Here is a 22,001-nt window from a genome sequence, read left to right on the forward strand (position 1 = left end):
AACACACACACATACACACAAACCGAAAAAAAGGAAAAAGCCAGTGACCCACCCCCCACTTACCCCACTGCTCCGGAAAAATCAGCATACAGCCGCTCTCATTGGACACATCATGTGCTATTTAAACAAGATTAGAATATATTAACATACAAGTGTACTTGGTTTGTCTTGCCCTGTGTGACGGCTGAAGTGTGGAGTTCTTCTTCTTCAGTTTTATTTCAGTAGTGCAAGAAATATTCATATCATGTAAACAATAAAATCCCCAAAGGATAAATATTCTAAACTACAAAGTACAAAAACATTTGAAAAAAAAAGAAACAAAAGTACTCCCTATGCAGAATTGCCTATGTTGTATTTGTATTTGTATGTAATAACGTTTTAATATTGAAATAATGGAATTAAACAACTACAGCACAACTATTTTAATAGTAGTGCAGTATTTTTGACACAAAGTAATTTTTTCTTATTTTTGTACGTACACAGTGCAATTTTATTTTCATTTTATTAAATATTTTTTATTTTATTATATTATATTTCGGTTTATTGTATGCTGCTAACCTAAAGAGCTGCGAAACTGCCTTTCGTTGTTGTTTAACAATGACAATAAAGATCTATTCTATTCTATTCTATTCTATTCTATTCTATTCTATTCAAGTTTAGGAAATGTTCCCAGAGAGTCTTCTGAAAAACAAACCAAAAAAAAAAAAAAAAAAAGATTAACCATCTCAGGTTTTGTTTCCTGAAGGTTCCACAAAATAACCTTCACCTTCTGGAATAATGTTTACCAAAACAATGGAATAAAACATTATATTTGATGGTTATTTTGTATAATAAATGAATTATAAAATGTCAATGAAATAAAAACATGAAAAAGTGATAAACTCAATAATAAAATGAGTATACTTATATACTTATACTATGCTTAATTTACATTTGTTTTATATAATTGCTTTCAAGTTATCCTTGACTATATCTTTTCTTGAAGAAATCAAATTAAAATAGAGACATGGACAAATGTCGTAACTTTTCATTCTTACACCTCTAAAGCCATACGTTGCATTATTTTAATATACAGCTTACCTGACAGTGTAACATTACATTCCGACTGTTATTCCTGTGTTGCCAATGTATTGTCATACCAGTCAATCAAACTTTGCATTTTTTCCCCAAACACATGAATATGTGTATTGTCAGTATGTTCTACTCATGGAGGAGTCTATGCAATAGCACTCTCTGCAACATCAATAATTTCCTATATAAAATAGTCTTACACAATATCTTTACTTTCCACATTCAGTGGAAACTGTGCAACACTTGAAGTTCTGCATATGGAAGACTGTACAATATTAACAGTGCTCATGCATATTTCTTGTTCATTTTTTATTTTTCCAACCAATGTCCCTTCATTTTTGAAAATGAGCATTATTTTATTTTGTCTTATCTTTAATCATATTGCATTCCTCGAATCAAGTCGAGGTTAAAAGTGTTTTACAAGCCAGTGAAAAAACAGAGGATGGTAACAAAAAAAAATAAATGAGGATGTTAATTTACACCAATACAAGGGAATCGTACAAAACTTTTGATTGTGACAAATGTAGTGCCATCAATAAAAAAAATAAATTATGAAACATTACCTAAAATAAATCAAACTATCAAAATGTTGACATACTAAAAAGCCAAAATTGTAATGTTGTGCTTTTTATTGTAATGCATTTATTATGGTTTCATATAAACAATATTATATAAGTCTTGATTATATTAATTTGGTATAAAAGCAAAAAAAATTAAAATAAAAAATATTTTTAAAAAATTGTATAAATATGTTTTCTTGCATGCATTTCATTTACCCACACTGATCCATCCTACTGTATACAGCTTTTCTAGATTTAATATTCATATAAGCCTTTTTTTTTTTTTCTAACCCGCATCCTCACTAGATTGTCTGTTCCTGTGCTGCTCAATAAAGTTTTATTATCTTAATGCTTCCCAATCCTGATTATCCTCCAAACCCGCAGCAAGAAAGCGAACGCACCCTTGTGCAAACTCCGCCCCTCGCAGCGCTGCTGGGCCGGGCCTGCCTCTGGTGAGGAGGAACAGGAGATGGGGGATGAAACCAGGTCAGGAAAGCTTCTCACTCAGAGATGCTCTGTCGTGCATCGTCACACGTTAAACTGCAGTTTTGACACAAGAGGAGTTAAAGGCTCAACACGGTCGATGCTGAGAGAGCAACATCAGGAGGCTGCGGGTTCCTCCAGGCACACAGGAAGCGAAGCAGACACAACGCGTTGGTACACAGAAATCTTTTATTACATAACAGGCTTTACTGATTTGACAGACAGCCAGTGAGCGAGTGACAGCCGCTGGTGCAGAAAAGACCATCGATGCGAGCGTCCCAGCAGCATACACACAGATCACACACAACAAAAGCACACACGTTTTAGTAAAATGATGACAACAAACAAAACACTACTTGATTGGATTTTTTTTTCCAGCAAATCATTTTAAAAGCTGGATAGCACAAAAAAGAAAAAAAAAAAAGCTCATTCATTTTTAATAAGTTTAAACGAATCCTTAGAAATAATGTCCCGATAGTTAGTATTTCTCTAAATGTGACAGTTTCTTAAATGCGCCACCAGGAGGCGGTGCAGCACAGTCAACCAGAGCGGCTCAGTCTGATTAGAAGTCACATGTCAAAGCCATCTGGCTGCCAACAAGCAAACTGAGAAAAATCTACACATTTATAACACGTTTTCGAACACTTCATACAGCAAGAAAATAAATGGAATTCAAATAGTTAATATAAGGGAAAGTGCACAGGACAGATGTAGGGGAGCACCTCAGGACATGGTCTTCATCTTGGAGAAATCTGCATCTCTAGAAACAACATAGACAACAAAAAAAAGGACAATTTTTAGATATGTGTGGAAGCAGAGCATGTATAGTAGTGTTAAAAGGCTGGTGCAGGTATTCACCTGTGTAAAACCTTTTACGAGAAGAAGCTGTAGAGATAGGAGAACCCAACGATCCCAATGATGGCACAGCACAACGTAATCATCATCTTTTTCTGGAGATTTAATCCAAAATGCACATTAATCAACACAACAGTCAGAGAAATTAGGCCTTTAAGGAGCCAACACAAAACATTTGTTCACATTTACGGACACTGGTTTGAGGAAATGATTAAGCAAAAGGAGAACACAGGGGCACAGAGGTTGGGGTGTGTGTGTGTGTGTCTGTGTGTGTGTAAAGAGAGAAAAAGGTGAAACAACTTACCTCCTCTTGTACATTTGTGTCTGTAAAAGCTGTACTTTGCAACACGATGGTTACGTGCTGCATCAGCTGACAGCAGCTGCTACCTACCATTCCATAAAACACGTTCCCACAGCTCCTCCGCACCATGCAGTCGTCCAAAAGTGTGAAAATGTAGTTACATATTTACTTTCTGCTACTCAGAAACAACAGCAGGACAGACAGGAAAGAAACAGTGAGCAAGCAGCAGTCAATAAAAAACATAAAATCTTTAATTTCTCGTAAAATCATTGGCACTTAACTTAAAACAGTGTACAACAGCTTTAGTTTTCTCTTATTGCAGCTTGTGTTGGTGGCTCAAACTCGGCCCTGCTGGGGGCCTCTTACTTAGAAGTGGCCCCTGCACAACCAGACTTAAAGGAAACATTCAGACTCTGGTCTAAAAGATACCAAGATGTCACATTACAAATCCCTCAGTCGATTAATGATGGGTTCAAATAGTCTCTTTAATCTAATCCTCACATACACAGCTGCAATCACCTGCTTTAATTACCACGTTAAAGCCACGGTGAAACCCTTCCCACTGTAAACCGTCCATGTGACACATTCCCTCTACCAGGAAAGAACGGCCTGATGAAATGATGGTGACCAACCACAACTGAACTTAGCCATTTAGCTACGATTAGGTGCACTCTGCTAAGACTAATGCAGTTTAATGCAACAGCCCTGCAATAAATCCCGCCTTCATCTGCCTGTTTTTATTTACTGATAACATATGTGTACATTTATATAAAACCATATATCACACTCTGGTTGGAATAGACAAAGGTATCACAATTATTTTCAGCACTGTGCTTTCTAAAAATATGGATAAAAAAAAAAAAACAATCTACAGTTTTTGATGTACATTATTCATAATAATAATAACAATGAGCATTCTTAGAATATTATGCTCAGTTTTTGTTGAAACTATTCTCGATATTAACAACTTAATATTTTAATATTATTATTTCTATAAATGATATTAATAATTATTGATATTATTGGAGGTTATATTTTGTTGGGCTGTTAAAGTTGTATACTGCTATACAGTTCTAATTCATCACATGAATACTAGTGAGAGCAAACTAAATATTACAAACAACGTAGATCGCCAAACAAGCATTGCGTCGCCAACTTATCACCACAGCCATTTTATCGAAAACTGAACATTATCCCTTCATGATCGCAGGATGTATTGCAGGGCTGTGCCTAATAAACTTACAACTGTGTTGTATGTGAATATTATGAGATCTAAAACAAGCCAGTTAACAGTAAAGAGCCACCAGCCAGGCAGACCGTACTGCAGGTTAAAGTGTCCATTTATGTGTCTTCACAGGCAACACATCGTCAAAAAGTAGAATAAATACGAAGACTATTCAGGCACTTATGGGAACATGCCACTAGTGTTGCTACCGGCCTCGCTACAAACCCTTTGACATTACAACATTGTGTTTTTACAGTATTTTAAACAATGTAAATGTTTTTCCAGGTATTTCTCCCATATGCTGTAGCGTTTACATAATTCTGCAAGCAAGCCATGTATTTGTCCCACTTGCCTGTCTTTTCTTTGCGAGTTCATGAAATGTATTCCCATAAGCACCATCCTTCACATTTTAAAATGAAAAAAAAAAAAAAAAACTAAATTATGACTGAATAATTAACTTGAAGAATCATAGGAGAGTGCACACCAGTCCTCTTCAAGCTAAAGATCCGAGCCACATTCAGGGCTCGATGTCAACGATGCACCAATAGTAATTCTATTATTTACATGGTAATTACAGAAATTTGAGTTTCATTATGTATTCTGACATGTAAAAGTGCTCAAACTCCCCAAAACCAACAAAATCTCAGAGCAGTGAACATTCAGTGGCAAACTTTTCAATCATAAACTGTGTCAAGGCTCATAATTGCGAGGTTTAATGATTAGGGAGGTAATGTGCTTCGACAAGTGTCCGACTTCCCCAGGAGTTAAAATCACAGATGACAAACACTTCCAGACTGATTCTTTGGCATGAAATGTTGAACAAAGAAACGTTACGTGGCGTTATGGTTTTTCAGTTCCCTTTTTGCCTCCACAGAGATACAGGTATTGTACCTAATGTCAGCTTTAGTTCCTCATTTGCAGCAGAGCATCCTCAAAACGTCCAAACCTGAGGGAGTCAAACAGACCTCCTTCTTCTTCTTTCAAGAGGTCAAATGTAACACCAGATCTCAGCGTTTTTTTTGTTGTTTTTTTTTTTTCAATGAATGGGTTGCACATCTGCAGGTTTAATATAATAAAATCCATATGGAGTGATTGGTATCGGTGTTTTCTTTGGGCCAGCTGATGGAGAACAGGATGCAGAGGATGATGAATACACAGTCATTCTATGCTGTATGTGTGAGGATGACGATGAGGAGGATGACAACAACCACAGCACAGACTCCACCAATAATCATCATCTTCTACAGAGAGGGAGATACAAAGGGAGAATAGTGTTAATGAGGCAGTGCAGGAGCACTGAAAAGAGCCCACAGACTGAACACCAGCTGGAACAGGGAGCGACTAACTCACCACCAGCATGGCTTTGCTTTTTCAGCAGTAACTGGAGGCAAGTGTTGCAGAAAAAACAACACGCACACACACACACCCAAGAACTTCAAATACACACAAACACACCTCAAGTAAGCTCCCTGGATAGAAAGAAAACACACACACTCAGCCTGAAGGGAAGTGCAAACTCTTTTCCGAAGCATGTCTCATACCCACACCCATTGTGGTGCTACAGCAGGTATTTGCTCCGAAGTTACTCACCCTTAGCTCTCCTTATACTGTAATAGTTCATCAGCTTCACTTCAATCCCACTGAGAGCCCAATAATGAGAGCTAGTATGGCCAGCAAGATCGCCACAACCACCGCTATTATCACCATTTTCTGTTGGGAACAACCAAATACACACAGTACCATCAGCTCCGATCAGAGTGGAAAACAACACCAGGAACATGGTACAATATACAGAATATTTTGCACCAGGTAAGACGTATAGGACAACAATGGCTGTCTCAGATATCGTGGATTATCTTTGCAGCTTGGAAACCACACAAACTCTGCACATCAGTCTTGCTCAAGTCTGATAAACCAGTTTCCTCTCATTACAACTATGTTGACTTTATGATTTCGTGTCAACAAAAAGTTTTTCCACATACAGCAAGAAGCCAGCAGATAATATCTTGAAGCACAAACAAAATGCTAAAGCCGTAGCCATCGGCCAGATGTATATAAAGACAACGTTCAAGTTACAGCTGAAGAGAAAGGACAGAGAGAAAAGAGAGTGGGTGCTTTCAGTGAGTTTGTGTATGTGTCTGAGTAGGTAGGAGGGGGTCTTCATTCTGGTGGGTCACAGGGTGGAGGCTTGGTGGAGGAGCAGGCAGGAGAGTTGGGGATCACGACAAGTCACCACAGGTCAGGATCGAGGTGAAGGTCAGGGTCTTGATGGCGGGGACGGTCTTCACGTTGTCAAGTCGGTTTCCCAAAAGCATTCTTTCTTTAAATAGGAAATGCAATCATTTCCACCTTTATATTTATATATTTAACTTAAAAATTACATTTACACTACAGTGTAATCTACTACGAATGTGGACTTGCATGTATTTGACTGACCAAGATACGTCCAATTCTGTTACAACAAACATTTGTACTGGGAACCTTTTTTTTTTGTTGAGCGCTGTGCTTAGTTCCCCTGCTGTGCAGCACAGACCTATAAATAAAATGCAAAAGTTTTAAAACACAGCCTGACTGAGTAATTTCAGCTATAACCATTAGTTTCTGCTCAACTCTGAAGAAAGGAGGAAGCAGAGGACATCATTGGAACATGCTCATATCAGCTCAGGGTCACTTGAATAACACAGATTCTATAATTATACTGTAATTTGCAGTCAGGCTTGTGAACTTGAATTTTAATCTGTCTTTATCCTGTGATGTCCAGTTAAGACTATGTATTATGTATCTCTTGCATCTTTGTGAGAATTTGAATATGCCAAACAAAAAGGTAAAACTATTTTTGCTGCTTTTGGGAAACCGGACGTTTGCTTTGGACTACGTTCACTCACACGGCGAGCCTCTTGCTGAAACTTTGCGGCTTTCTTAGTGTCTGCTACGGCTCGTTCCACGAAGCCCACTGACTGGTCCATGTTGCTCTCAATCCTGTCGATCATTCCGCCCTGACGTGGACAGCGTCAGGTGACAAAACGCAGCGAAACGAAATGAGAAAAATAACAGAGAAAGAAACAAAAAGCGAGGCACGCAGGCTGCTACAGTTGCGTATGAACAGCGATGTGTGCGAGGGAGGTGACCTAAAAGCACACTGTGTAGTTTCAATGTGACTAACAGTGAAAAGTGCAACAGAAAATAAGCAGAAAAAGACAGGAAGATGTCACATCGAGATTCGGTGTGATAAGTGGCAAATCGACATTACCTTGCGTGCTTTGGTCTGGTACCTTACAGCTTTTTTGGTCTCTTCCTTAGCTTGTATTATGTGGTCCACTGAATTGGATACATTCTGCTCTATGTTGTCTACTATGTCACCCTGAAAAACATACAACAGTCAGTAAGACACAAAGCAAGTTAACGAGGAAAACAAAGCACAGCAGATTAGTTTAAATACATACAGGAGTTACACTAGTTGCAGATCGAATATTAGTTCATTGGGCAATACTTTAAAATTTCTATTGATTATACTGTCAGGACCTCCATGGAGGATCTTAGGCCAGCTTCAGTATTAACTATTTATTAATTTAGTTTTCATTTCTAGAGTAAATTTCATATAATTATTCATATTTATGTTAATTCACAATGTTTAGTGGAACAAATCTCTTCCAACTCAAAAGTAGAAATTAAAGTTATTAAGAGAACAAACAAGAGTGTGCAAGACAACAGCCCTTACCTCAAACAAGCATTTCCCTCAGAAAGCATGGTGCAAGCAGCAAGAAATATGTGGTTATACGTATGTATGTATGTACATACAGTGTATCACAATGTGTACTGTCACTAGTGTGGAGTCGGTTCTGATGTGAACTATGAGGTTTAATTTTTACATCTTAATAAATGCATACAAGATGGTTCCACTAATGTTGGGTGATGGGATGGAGGTGGCAGTGGCAGAAGCGAATAAAGAGAGAAAGACATGGAGCTGGAAAAGAGCAAACAGATGCAGAATGAAAGTTACACCACCACAGAGACAGGAAGAAAAATAACGTGGAGAAAATGAGCTCGATGCAGGCAGGAATGAACTCAAGGCCATGGAAAAGTTTTATGGATGAATTCAAAGAATGAATGAATGAATGAATGGACTGGAACTAAATAAAGGGCAGGTGGATGTACAGGAGTGTACCTGGCTCTCCACCAGCATGGCGATGTCTACAAACATATCATGCAGCTCCTTGATGCTGCTTTCCAGACGGACAATGTCTTTGTGTCTGGATTCAATCTCACTCAGGGCTTGTTTCGAGATCCCAGAGTCCACAATCTGCAGAGAGGAGAGGCTGACTGTTACCTCGCAGGAAAAACACAACCACAGATAGGAAAACACAACGGTGTCATCATGATGTCTCAGCCACAGCGTCCACATGAAGATTTGCAGGTGAATCACCTCTAATCTCTACTGGTTGCAGTTAGTGTGGTCAACATGAGGCACTGGAACTGTAAAGAGTGATAAATGACTGTTCTAAATGACAGTTCTAAAAATATCAAGTAGAGTCATGTGTCCTTGTGCAAGAAATTCTTCCCTAGTTGTGCTGGAAACAAACATCTTTTTATCAGTGTGGGCACAGAGAAGCTTGCTCACGAGTTAAAATGCACTTTGCACTCATTTTATTAGATGCTCAATGCAGCCAAAAACAAAGCATTTGCTATTCTTGCACCCCATCCCCACTGGTTGCATCAAAATATAACACATCCTTATATATTCAGTGAAAGTCAAAAAATGTTCCTTCCTTCCTTCGTGTTTTTTAAGAGCTGTCTGTTAGTTCCAAGTAACCAATCTGACCTTGACTCTATCAGACCAAATCACAAGCACTACAAATTATCTCTAACAAGGCATTTTTAGGTTTCACTGAGCTACTAACAGCTTTCACAGTTCAACCACACTGTGAGCAGAGTCGAGGCAAAGTTGACGTTAGGGTGAGCACTCTTACCCCTGCAGTAAACACAGCCGCATTTCCACTCTCCAGCATCTCCTCCAGTTCGTCATCCGTTGTAGCTTTTCCAGCTGGAAAGGAAAGGGTTAATGATAAAGAAGACCATGGGACCGTCACATTGTCTTTGTTGTTGTGTATGTTGGTGTCACTCACTGATCTCTAGCTGTCTCTGAATCCGTCCTTTACTCCTCTCCCGAAAGTCCACCTGAGCTTCATTATACTTTGTCATTACCTCCACAAACTTCCTGGACAGCACTGCATGCTGGGAGACAACAGGAGAACAGCGAATAAGCACACAAGTGCACAAAAAAACCTTCTTGAATGTACAGACAATTTGTAGGCAAATTTCTATGTAATTGAGGCACAAACTTAAAGACAATGACATCTTTGATGAATGTCACAAAGATGCTATGGCAGCTATGTTTTAAAAGCGCTCTCTGCCATTTTTTACACTTCATTTTTCTTTTCTTCTCCTATTCTTTAGCTCAACAATGGTCATGTCAATAAAGCTCACAAAAAAGCTTCATCTAAAGGCCACCTGAAACGTCTTATGTAAGTAATTTACCTGTGATTTACGTATCCGCATGTCAGCCGACACCCTCTCCTGCTCCTCTGATTCCAGATTCCTCTCGATGGCTGCAAAGTAAAACAAGCTACTGATTTAAAATTCAGCTTAAAATCATTATAAATCACATCATTCTTTAATCCTTCACAAACATTTATGATTTAAGCCGATAAACATGAAAATGATTCTGGACGACACTGTGTGTTGTAATGGGAAGCAGACTCACTCTTGAGTTTGTTTCTTGCATTGTTGGCCATCTTCTTTATGTCATTGGTGATTGCCTCCAAGTCATCCTGTGTTTCTAGGACAGAAGGGACATGTTTATTTTAAAGGGAATGACCTCTATTTGGGCTGCATGATTATAGCAATAATGCTAATGATTTTGATTAATCGGAATTATTCATTGATTTTGGGGGCAAAATATTTTTATCGCACCTTCACAATTATACAAACGACATTGCTTTCACTTCCATGTGGTGCTACAATTCTGCTAATGTACAAAGCTTGGCATCAAAATAAGACTTAAAAATAGGTTCTTCTCTTCTCAACTCAGTGCATCTCCTGGGGGCAAAATCTATATGAAATTGCATCCAATACGCCCGACTTGCTGAACATCTGCTTATCCATAGACTCTACAATTTACGGATGTTCCGTTAACGCCTCACATGCAGGCTATCGTAGATGCTAGCTCGGCAGCTGTGCACAGAGAAGCCTCTTGCCTCCAAAAAGTAGTCACTGCAGTGCAGCAACTCACTTTAAGTGTGAGACTACGAAAAGAGCGAAACAAGGCATTCTAGCATCAGATTTACCAAGATAGTTTTTTTTTAAAAAAAAAAAAGATTTTAACAACACAGACTGTTTTCTAAATGTTCATTTTTCTATAGCTGTCAATATTGCAGTCTATCATCTTGTTTTAGCTGTGGGAAGCCAAAAATGTGATCATAATTAACATTCAAATAATTGTACAGCCCCAACCCCCTGTCTTTAAAGATGATACAAGATGATAAAAAGCATTTTTAAAATATATTTTATGAGAAATGGTTGCTTCATCTGTGGTTACATGGAGTTTCTCTTCTTAAAATATCATTAAATGAAGAACAGAAAACATCAGTAAAAAGAAACAGGATTTTTTTTTTTTTCTTTTTTCCCCTTATCCAATGGCTGAGTATCTGCAGAGACAACATCCTTAATGTGCTCGCAAAAGAGTGGCATCAAATGAGTAAATTTGCAGAACAGAAAACAGGGCTGGTGGTGGCGGTCAAGTGTCTTACTCTGATCTGATGTGGGAGCAGACAGGATGACCGAGTAAAGCTTTTTGACTTCAGCCACGTTCTCGTCGATTTTATCGATACTGTTCCTGATGTCCTCAATCTGAAACACACAGACACAAATCTCAAATGTGCGCAAACAACAAAGTCAAAGAACATGTATCTATGTAGGTCCTTAAAAAAAACAAAGCAGTGTAAGAAGCAGAGCCTCGACACACTAATACACTGATGGTGACATTTACCTGAGAGAAGAACTCGTCCATGAAGGCTGCGTTGTCCACAGCGATCTCCACCTCGTCGTCATCTTGATCACACGTCTAACAGAATACAAAATAAGTGTCAGGGTAGCACTGGTAGATTTAGCTGGCCAGAGAGAACGTGTGAAGGGTATTACGTGTTTCTCTAAAGCTCAAAGTATAAAGCATGTCAGCGACACCTCAGGATTAAAGGTCCACCAGAGTGAAAACAGAAAATCAGACGGCTCTGTGTTCCTGTATGGCAAAGTACATCCACCCCTTATTTATCTTCTATTTGACTTCCTATTCCTAAATGCTGCACTCTTTTTAAATCACATTTGTCTTCAAGTCTTTTATTGTTCTTTGTTCTAAATGTCTTGTCATTGCTTAAAATGCAATACATAAATATAAAGAGATCTATTTTACATGTATCAACTAAAATTTAATACCAAAACAATCTATTTTTAGATACAAGAACATGTTTTTCCACATAAATGTTTTGATATTTACCCAAATGAGCTAACCTTCTCAAATGTATGTGGATCATTTCCTGGAATTCAGTCATACGAGGGAAGTTGCTGGTCACTGTCAATAAATAGTCGGATGTACAACCACCAATAAAACCAAGCCAGTTGTTTTTACACTTTGGTCTTTGCATGGATTATAAAAAGAAGGTATAATGTGATAACGAGAGAGCTTTCGAGGCACTGGTAGCCACATTTTATTACTTAGGAGGCAAACCTTGCTGTTTCCTAATACATCTACACTCTGCCCAAAGCTATACAAACTGGCTGCTGGTAGTAGTGTCATATTTACCTTACAGACCTGAGAGAGAGATCGAGCTTGTCATCTGACTCTCTTCAAAAAAACCAAAACAAACAACGGTAATTCCCAAAAATGTCCTTTCAGTTTTGTCTCAACACTAAACAGCCGTACAATAACCTTCAGCAAATATATGTTCAAAAATTAAATAGTTAAAGACACTTTATAACATGCTACTTTCAGTCTGCATTGCTAAAATACTGAGGACTCATATCAAAAACTGTTGCCATTCCTTTCTTTATCTTACAGTTTTTACAGGCTAACACTGACATTTTAACTCATGGCATTAAACTGAGATTTTGTGCCAATATTCTGTGAAACACCTTTTAATTGTCATGTCCAACAATGTGTTTCTTGTCCAGTTGGAAATGGCACTAAACACCATCTAAAACAAGAAGGCTCATACTAACAGAACATGCTGTGTTGTTAGCAGCTCAGCATGACACATCAACCAGAAGTCCTGCTCTGACACTGATTGGCCAACACCCAATACATTTTATCAGAAAGCTTCACTCTGCTCAAGTCATTAATATGTCACAAGGGATAGTCAGCAAACACTAGGCCACAAAGAACTCTGCACTGCCGCTGAATATTTACATGGAAGGACCAGGGCCGGGCTCCAGGAACCCAGCCTGCTCTCAGCTCACTTTAAAACTGACGTTAGAAACCACAACTAGGGCACCGAGCAAACATTCAATAAGGCCGAAATGTGACGTGGAGAATAAAAGTGGAACAATGAGTGGAAAACTGACAGCAGGTTCCAGTCGTGTCCTGCCTTTTTTATTACTTCTGCTTTTAAAGTCAAATAGGTTTTAATTCCTGATGAGTTTTGCCAGCTGATAAGCTCCTCACATTTAGCAGCTTGTGTTTGTGAAGTGTGACCGAGTCTGAAGTCTGGACTCTTCAGGTGTGAAAGTCAGGTGTGCACCTGGGTCAAAGTCAAGGCATGGAAAATGTTAGGCGTCACAGCTGTGGACTTCCCGGCTCTCTCATACCAACTGGCTCAGCCTCAATCTCTAAACTAGTAAGCTCCATAAATATTACAGTTGTTTTACACTGAATCAGCTCAGTAGCTACACTGTTGGTCAGTTTGTTGTTGAGTTTGACAAGGCACGATGCAACGATTTTAAAAGGAAGCCAGGAGCAAAAGCTACAACAGCCGGTTGATAAATAAAGCAGTTGACAGAAAATTAATCAGTATCTATTTTGCTAATCAACTAACTGTGTCATCACTTTTCAGCCAAAATTGTCAAACATTTAATGATTTGAACTTCTAATCTTAGCATTTTCTTCTTTTCTTTGTCATATTTGATAGTAAACTTTTCAGTTCACACATAGTTTTTTGATAGTTTCACATTTTAAAAGACAAAATGATTAACTAAGAAAACAATCAGCGTATTCATGAATAATTAAAACGCCCCACTGGGCACTAACATTTACTGCATTCATCTAAATGCTGAGTTTTAAATTCTCTTTCACCTTCTACCCTTGTCTAAAATTTGAATTGCAAATGTAGCCTGGACTATTTGGTTCAGGCTGCTGGAACTAACAACATTTGTGAACACAGAGTACCTGGACACACGCTGACACAATGCTTGTTTTTGAATCTCTTGGAGGGTTATTCATCAAACGCTCACACTTTATGCTCTCTCACGCAGCATTTCTGCAGTAGTGAGATAAGCACAAGCGAACACTTCCTTCCAGTGTCTCTCATTCAGCAAGAACAAGAGGAAAGGGGCTGATGTGTGCAACAAACCAAACAGCCAAAGGCCACACACACAGGCGCTCACTTCTGTGTAAAAACAGCTTGATGCTGACAGGAACGGTCAGAGACACTGACTTTATCCAAGTCATCAAGAAAACTTTTACAACATTCCTCGTTAAATCCACTTGCTCATCTCATGATTCAACTTGAGCACATCTATTACTGTCAGAAGACTTCTTGGATCAAACTGTTTATTCGTAAAACGATAACCTCATAATGTTTCAGGCCATGTCATGAAGGCTGGAAGTTGCGCAATGCTTCATAATTGGTTGTGGTTTTGAAAGAGCAGTGTGAGATATCTCAACATTTTAGAGACGTGTGTAGAGCAGAACAAGACTAACATTACCCACTGTCTTCTTTCTTCATTGGTATTTTTTTTTTAAAACAGAAAACACACATTGTGGGTTTAATGGTTCTGTGAGCCAAAGTGCTGCCTGACAGAATGAACCATGCAGCAGCAAATAAATTCTCTCTCCTGTTAAACCACAAACAACATAAATGCTATAATCTCATACTGAAGATTGTGCAATCATCAAAATCTTAAACACACACTGGACATCAAGATTAGAAAACAGCACACACGCCGCACATGAATGATGCGCATGTTAGTTCGGACGCTGGCTTGTTCCTTTTATGCAAAACACTTAATTATGCTTATTCTGCATACAAAGCACCATATGTCGTGTTGCGTAATTCACCTCACTAAGGCAATGACTGCACAGAGGTTTTACTCTGAAGAAAACACTGTGATCCACAAAACTAGTCATCAAGCTGGCAAGCTCTGTTAACATTGGAGCCTGAATTGTAAGTTATTCTGATCTTACTGGAACATTCGATCAAAGGTGTGTAACAGTAAAAAGTTAAAAAAGATCAAATAAAAATAAAGCTCCAAGGGAAACACACATGTCATCTATGCTATTTACTAGAAAAGTGCATACGGAGTATTTATACAGACCATTATGGGTCAACCAATTATCAGCTTGGATCAGATATTTATCGTTTTTCCAATGATTGGTATCATGTTTTTTAAAAACTGATTCCTAATAAACTAAATCTTTAAAATGTGCTACTTTGACTCTCTCTGTCTTTAGTCACCACTCTGAGGTCTCCAACAACATCTCACTATCTGATTGGTTACACGTCAAGTCACGAGAATTCATCACTAATAATCCTATCAGGAATGACTCTGAAAAAAAATCAAATAAACATATCGGTTTACACGTTCAACCACACAGAATGAGCCACAAAAAGCAACCTGTGTGACTCATCATCTCATACAAAACCATGTGTACACAATGCAGTTAGTTCAGCTGCTATCGTGGCTCATATTAAACCCGCTCTCTCATTTATTGTTCTCATGACGCCATCATCTTTAAGAAACTAGGAGGTAATAAACTTTTAGACTTTGTCTCTCAGTATCATAAATGAAGAAACCTAACACACTCTGACACAATGAAGGACAGCTGAGAGAGAGGAGGGCTGACAAAGACTAAATTGAGACGACAAAGACGCCATAACGTGCACACAAGTAGATTAATCAACTAGCCAATCAAAGTACGTACACAGCAGTTGCCTTGATAAACAATTAATAGTTTCTCTTCAAGCAAAAATGAAAACTTCCCAGGGTTTCAGCCACTCATTTATAATGATTTGTTGCTTCTTTGTAATACCAGTAACTGAACATCTTTGGACGGCTGTGTTGGGCAAAACAAACCATCTGAACACATTATCTTTGACCACTGTGATCCTGAATGCTACACAGTTTGGGTTTTTTTTTTACTTTTGACAGACCAAAGAATGAATCAACAATAGAATTAATTGTTAGTTGCAGTCCTAAACACGAAAATCTCCCACGGGATGCTTTAGAAAATGAGCTGCAAGCTATTACAGCAGCAGGATGGGGACGCAGGGTCAGATTTACACCAGCGCGGTGACAGAAGCCAATATACACCATCAGAACTTGTGTTAGTGCAAAGCTGAAATCGGACAAGGGATTTAAAAACTCCATATGCCACAGAGGAAACCATGCTAGTGCTGTTACAATTTTGCCATTCATTGCGCTGACATCTGAGCCAGGTGGGGAAGCAGAGCAAGAGCAGTAACCCACCCGGTCTTTACTACGTGGATGGGAAACACTAAGCACACAGAACTGAAAGGGATGCGGCTGTGGCTGAAAGTACATCTGAAAATACTCTGTGGGAATTGGAACAAAAGAGGCAAACAACAGAACACTTTCTTAAGTTAACATCAACCTCCAATAACAAGGCTCAGAAGTGAGTTGACATTAATTTCAAAAGCAAGGTTGTCAACTTGTGCTCTTGATATTTTTCAAAACTCCCCCAGTCTACAGCGTATCAGGTGACATGACCATGCGCTGGTGGCATGAGCAAACTGAACATATGCCTACACAGACACATACACAGCCTAGGTTACTGCCAGCAAGTTAAACATTAAAAAGGAAACTCAAGGAGGAAAATAAAGGCAGAAGGTGAGTGTGGATAAGGCAGGAAGATAAAGGAACGGCGGGGAAAGTAGTTAGAATGTAGGCGAGCATTGCTAAAGAACAGTTACACATCGTTACAGCGATATAAAGTACAACATACAGTGTGTAGTGTCAGCTTCCCAACAAATGACTGGCCTACTTCCCTTGCAATGTGTACTTCCTTTCACTGAAATGAAGTCAGCTGTGTGAGATGCAGACGCCTGGAGGGGGGGAAGATACCGTAGTTCAGCAATTTCAAACACTGCAAATATTTGTCCAGCAGTTTCAGGTAGCTATAGCAACACATCCCATCTTGGGTTACAAGAGGATCAAGGCGTCATCCCCCGAGGACCGCCAGCGTACTTACTGTCGTTTACTCGATTCTGAACTGAGGAAATTTGAATAAAGTGGGTGTTTGCGCTGCTACTAATTCCACTCAGTAATCCCCTGTGATGGCTAAATACAAGAGGTATAAGATTTGGGTTGAGTCCACCTTAGCTGAACATCATGTGTCCATTTGACAGAATCTACATTATATGTACTATATTTTAATGTTTTTAACAGTAATGGCAACTAGCATGGCCAAATTACATATATTTTCATTCATGATTAGTCCTTTTTTTTTTTTAAATTGTAATTCATCGCCTGTAAAATTTCAAATATCCCTAAATCCAAGGTGACATCTTCAACCTGCTTTTCTTCTTCCTGTGAAAGACTAAATATTTTTATTTCAACAGTGAAATTAAACATAAATAGAGAAAGTAGATGTAAGTTCTTAACACACCAGAGAACGTTAACACTATCTTGTCAGCATCTTAAGTAACTGATCGATCACCAGATTAATTTTCTGTCGATTGAACAACTTCAGCCTCAAGGGGCATCAGCTAATCAATAAAAGTGAAAACAGAATGATTAACCAGTTGTCATTTTCAGCTGGGACTCCCCAAAGCAATTGCTGAGTGAATTAAACTGAATTTGTCCACATCATATACAACATTTAGAGCACCAACTATATGGATAGGACAATTCAGCAAATAATTATTTAACAGTTCACATTATATCTCAGTATTTATCAGACACAAGATACAACATAGCTGTATAAAAATGAATTAGGAATCACTTATACACAACAGCCCCCATTTCAAATCACAATCCCAGCTGCAGTGTTACTATATCCATCCGATGAGTTATGTCATCACAGAGTACAATATTGGTTCAAAGTAATACACTGTTATGTCATTTATTTATGGTCAGCACTTGAGTGAAAGTGGAAATAGCAATACAAATATTCCTATTAAATTAAAGTTATTTAAATGTCTCTTAAAGTGCACACACACACACACAGAGACAACACTGAAGAGGAAAAAGAGACACTCAGCATTTCCTGCACCCTACTTACCGCTTTAAGTTGCTCCAATCGGTCCTTCATTTTTTCAGCCGTTCAGTTTCACACTTCTAAGCCAAAGAAATAACCACAATATTGTGTGAAATGGCTGGAAAAACTAGTCCCAATCTCTTTTTCTCCCAGCCAGCTGGCGAGCTAGCTGTGCAGCAGCAACCCACCGCCAGTAAGAGAGAAAATTAAACTCCCCAAAAGTCCTGACAGAGGTGTCTGAGAAGTCGACTTTTTCTGAAAACTGGAGTCTTTCCGTCGTTTTTCCATACAATATGGCTGCTGGGTTTAAAGCCAGTGTTTTTTCCTGCTAAATCTCCTCGCCCAGGGGATTAAAACAACAGTTGTGTAGAGCCGTATAATCTGTCTCTCCGCTGGCCACCAGTAATCATACTAAAACGCACTTTTCTGGCTCACGCATGCGCAGGCCGGTCTCTGTCAGCCGGGATGAAGCCACGCCCTGAGCCACCTGCACGGATGATGCATTCAGGTGTTGTCGGAATACCAACATCTGGAGCCTCCCATCATGCTGAATAAAAGAAAAAAAAAAGAGCATGGCTTTTCAGAGAGAGAGAAAAAAAGAAGAAAAAGAATGAATATGAAATAATTTGATATATATTCAATATGCTTTGTCCTTATGTAATAAGCATCTAGTCAATGTAAATATGTATAGACGATTGCCCACCCACGCTCCCATTCATAACAACACACAGACACATACACAACACACAACTACAGCTCTTGTATAATGTATACTGTACTTTACTTTCACAATCTCTACTTCCATCATTTATGTCGTTATGGCTTTTTTTTTTTTTTTTTAATTTTCTGTTATTTTAGAATGTTTTTTATAATGTCTTTTTGTTCTTGCGCGGCCTTGTGGAATAGACACATACTGTATGAGCATATGACAAACAAAAGCTCATAAATCTCCTTTTACAGAGACCGTGGTATTTTGGCAGTTCTTCTGCACACAAAAGAATTTTCTGTCTTGTATTATATTTTCTAAATATAGGTCAAGGTAAGTGTTTATTTGCTGCACTGTACACATATGATGTTATGGTGTCTGGTTAAGCAGGGCAGACGCAGAAATTCTGCTTCTGCAAAGACACCAAACACTGCATGGGAGATGCGTATAGGAGTCTATAGAGTGTGTTATAGGTAACTATAGTTCGTAGAGGCTCCTTGAACAACTTGTACACAGATCTTCCATATTTTAACAGCATTGTGTGGAAATAAACACCAAGCAGCCTTGTTGGTTGATTCAACTCCAGTAAAGCTTTGAAACAGAGAAGAAAATGCAGGCAAATTCAGCAGGTTAACATGTTCACAATAACAATGCTGACATGCTTTGGTCATAAATCAAACCCAAACCAAAGCACTGGACAAATTAAAATGTTGTTATTTTGACCCAGTGACACCAGTCACGTCAAAGGATCAAGTGATTGGAGTTCATCCTGAGGGGAACATGAGTGCTGGAAACTAATGCCCCAGCAGCATTTCAAATAGTTGTTGAAATGGTTTTTTTTTTCTCAGAATCACAAACGTCAACCTTATAGTGGCAATAAAAGAAAAGTCACTAAAGTCATTTTAAGGCAATCCATTAAGTAGATGTGGAGATATTTTAGGATAAGTGAAAATTTTGACCTGCTGGTGCCGCCAGCTAAAATAAATGTCAAGAGATCACCAAAGCCATGAGGATTTAGTCTCTTGGCACCATGGATACATGTACTAAATCTCTAAGTAAAACATCCAAAAGTTGTCAAAACATTTGACTAAAAGCCTAAAATGTCAAACTTGAAGCTACACTGGAGCAAAAGTCATGAAAATCAGTAGGATTCTGTCTCTGGATTAACGATATCATCTCAGTCTACTACTGAGACTACAATCTACTGGATCAAAGCAGTGCATTGAAAGAGCAACACCACCATTCCTAGAGCCAAAACACAAACACTACTAACATTTTTAAATACATAAGTGGGATGTTTTAAAGCATACAGTTAATAAAGAAGCACCCAATGTCTATATCTATAATATATGCCCACAGGTTTGCCTATAAGCAGGAGCATGTTTCAGTCTTTTGGAGCTCATTTTGTGGCACATGTCTTTGGTATAAACATGTCATGAAAACCTGTCGGTCAAATTGTCCTGCCAACATCATCATGGTATCTATATGAGGCACAGACATGCCACAGCACATTAGTATGGCAACACCCAAGATCATAAGCCTAAATAAGGAAACCAGCAGGTAACCAGCATGTCAGAGGAAATGCTTCAAACTAACTTACATAATTCACTACTTCAGAGCTCAAAACAAAGAATTCACAGCTCTTCTCCATTAATTTGATACTTGACATTGAATATTAACTTGCCAGAGGAGATTATGTTATGTTTTTATTACATCCATTGTCTTCCCTTTATGACTTCTTTAACTGTTTAGCTTTATTGAACCGGAGCCAATTTATTTAAGTTCCTCATAAAGTGCAAATTAAACCAAACTACATAAAGACAATATAAAATTAAGTATACAAATACACAAGTAAAGCAAGTTGACAAAACAAGTCATCTCAAAGTCCACTTAGTGAGAAGCTTCAGTCATATCACAACATCTCTTTCAACAGATAAGGATTTTATCCATGTCTGAGAGCAATTTGGGATCAAGATTGAGAATTCCTTCTTGATCTTGGAAACAGCAGATGATGAAGCGATTTCTCCCCACTGTTGTCTCAGTGTCTGTAGGTTAACCAGAATGACCAACATTTCTATTTATGTATGTTGAAAATATTCATCTTTATCCCAGAAAGTAGTGAAACATTAAAAATTCAAAATAAAACTTCTCTGAGCCATGTTGATTTGTTTTTTAATAGACAGTCATCATACACTTTGTGAGTTATGCTTACTTAGTCAATAGAGCTTTATTTGTTGTATACACTTTCCTATATGCAAAAGCAAGGTGTATTGATTGTCACATTAGTCGATGTGAAAAACCAATGATTGTCTAACATTACCGCCTTCGTCTCCACATTTGATATTGCTGCTATTTTACAGATGTGTTTACTTAAATGGTCCTGGACTTGAACATAAAATATGTTAAAATATGTTTAAATATGTTTTACTTTTGTTAATAAAGAAGACTATGTGTTTTATTTGGAATGGGCTTCTTTTGAATAGTTTTCACATTCTCACAGTGCTTACTTATACTCATATGACAGTGTAAACAAAAATTGAATATCGACATCCGTAATATCGGTTATTAGCGATATCAGAAATTTTTATATCGGATATCGTATCGGCCAGAAATTTTAATATCGTGCATCACTAATTTCTATATGTACATTAAATAAAATGGTGTTATTGCTGTAAAACCAGTCAGGGGAGAGAAACCTCCTGTTTTCATAAAGTTGTGCATTTTGTACATGTTTGTATAGAAACCATGTATTGTTGTGTTCTGTTATAATATCTTCATACTGTGGTGCAACATTGATGCTGATTTTTTACCTCATATGACCTGCAGGGTGGTGGATTTAAACAGCCTTAATAAATGAATGAATGGCTAGCTTATTGCTGGGTTTCAGTCACAGATATTTATTAAAACACACTCAACCTCACTTGATGTAAACTGTAATCATTTTATATGCTCAGTAAAGCAGATTTTTTTTTTTTTTAATGTTTTTTTTCTTCATGTTACTAGATCTTGACGTCCCTTTCCTTTTTTGTGGTCCCTTTGTATAATTATAGGGTGGTTGTGTTTGACTGTTTCAAAGCTGCAGGTCTAGATGTTTGAAAATGAGATGATTGTGAATGTGTGGCGCAATATGGAGGATGAATGATGGAGCGCTCAGATCCGCGTAGTAACCGGCTGCAGGCCGACGTCACAATGAATGTGCAGAGCAAAACTATTACGTAATGCAGAGTGGCGCGTGCACGGCGCTCCGAATTATAGGACAGGAGCGACACCTGGTGGCGAGCAGGGAGTCAGAATCAGGTTATAAGAAAAGCGTCGAC

General features: G+C 38.3%; 1 protein-coding gene across 2 annotated transcripts; it reads right to left on the reverse strand.

Moving 5' to 3' along the window:
- Positions 1-4,592: 4,592 nt before the first annotated feature.
- stx3b (syntaxin 3b) lies at positions 4,593-18,385 on the reverse strand. Of its 2 annotated transcripts, XM_008283617.1 has the most exons (11): positions 18,003-18,385; positions 11,541-11,615; positions 11,302-11,401; positions 10,257-10,331; positions 10,031-10,101; positions 9,619-9,727; positions 9,463-9,536; positions 8,661-8,795; positions 7,746-7,856; positions 6,086-6,205; positions 4,593-5,736 (listed from the first exon to the last, which is right to left on the reverse strand). In XM_008283617.1, exons 1-10 carry the CDS (start codon positions 18,030-18,032, stop codon positions 6,122-6,124), a joined length of 864 nt encoding a protein of 287 aa, XP_008281839.1. In that variant the 5' UTR covers positions 18,033-18,385; the 3' UTR covers positions 4,593-5,736; positions 6,086-6,121. The 2 variants fall into 2 exon arrangements, with proteins under 2 accessions (XP_008281839.1, XP_008281840.1); XM_008283618.1 differs by lacking the exons at positions 4,593-5,736; positions 6,086-6,205 and having other exon boundaries at positions 7,771-8,459.
- Between the last annotated feature and the right edge of the window lie 3,616 nt (positions 18,386-22,001).

This window comes from Stegastes partitus, unplaced genomic scaffold (genome assembly GCF_000690725.1).
Source record: "Stegastes partitus isolate 25-593 unplaced genomic scaffold, Stegastes_partitus-1.0.2 Scaffold321, whole genome shotgun sequence".
Lineage (NCBI taxonomy): Eukaryota > Metazoa > Chordata > Actinopteri > Pomacentridae > Stegastes > Stegastes partitus.

What these genes read in the sequence shown, in the direction of transcription:
- stx3b (XM_008283617.1), bottom strand. Translation starts at nt 18,032, where the DNA reads ATGAAGGACCGATTGGAGCAACTTAAAGCG. An exon ending in TGGACGAGTTCTTCTCTCAG is followed by an intron (nt 11,402 to 11,540) that starts GTAAATGTCACC and finishes TGTGTGTTTCAG; the next exon opens with ATTGAGGACATCAGGAACAG. An exon ending in CCATGCTGGTGGAGAGCCAG is followed by an intron (nt 7,857 to 8,660) that starts GTACACTCCTGT and finishes TATGTTTTTCAG; the next exon opens with GGTGACATAGTAGACAACAT.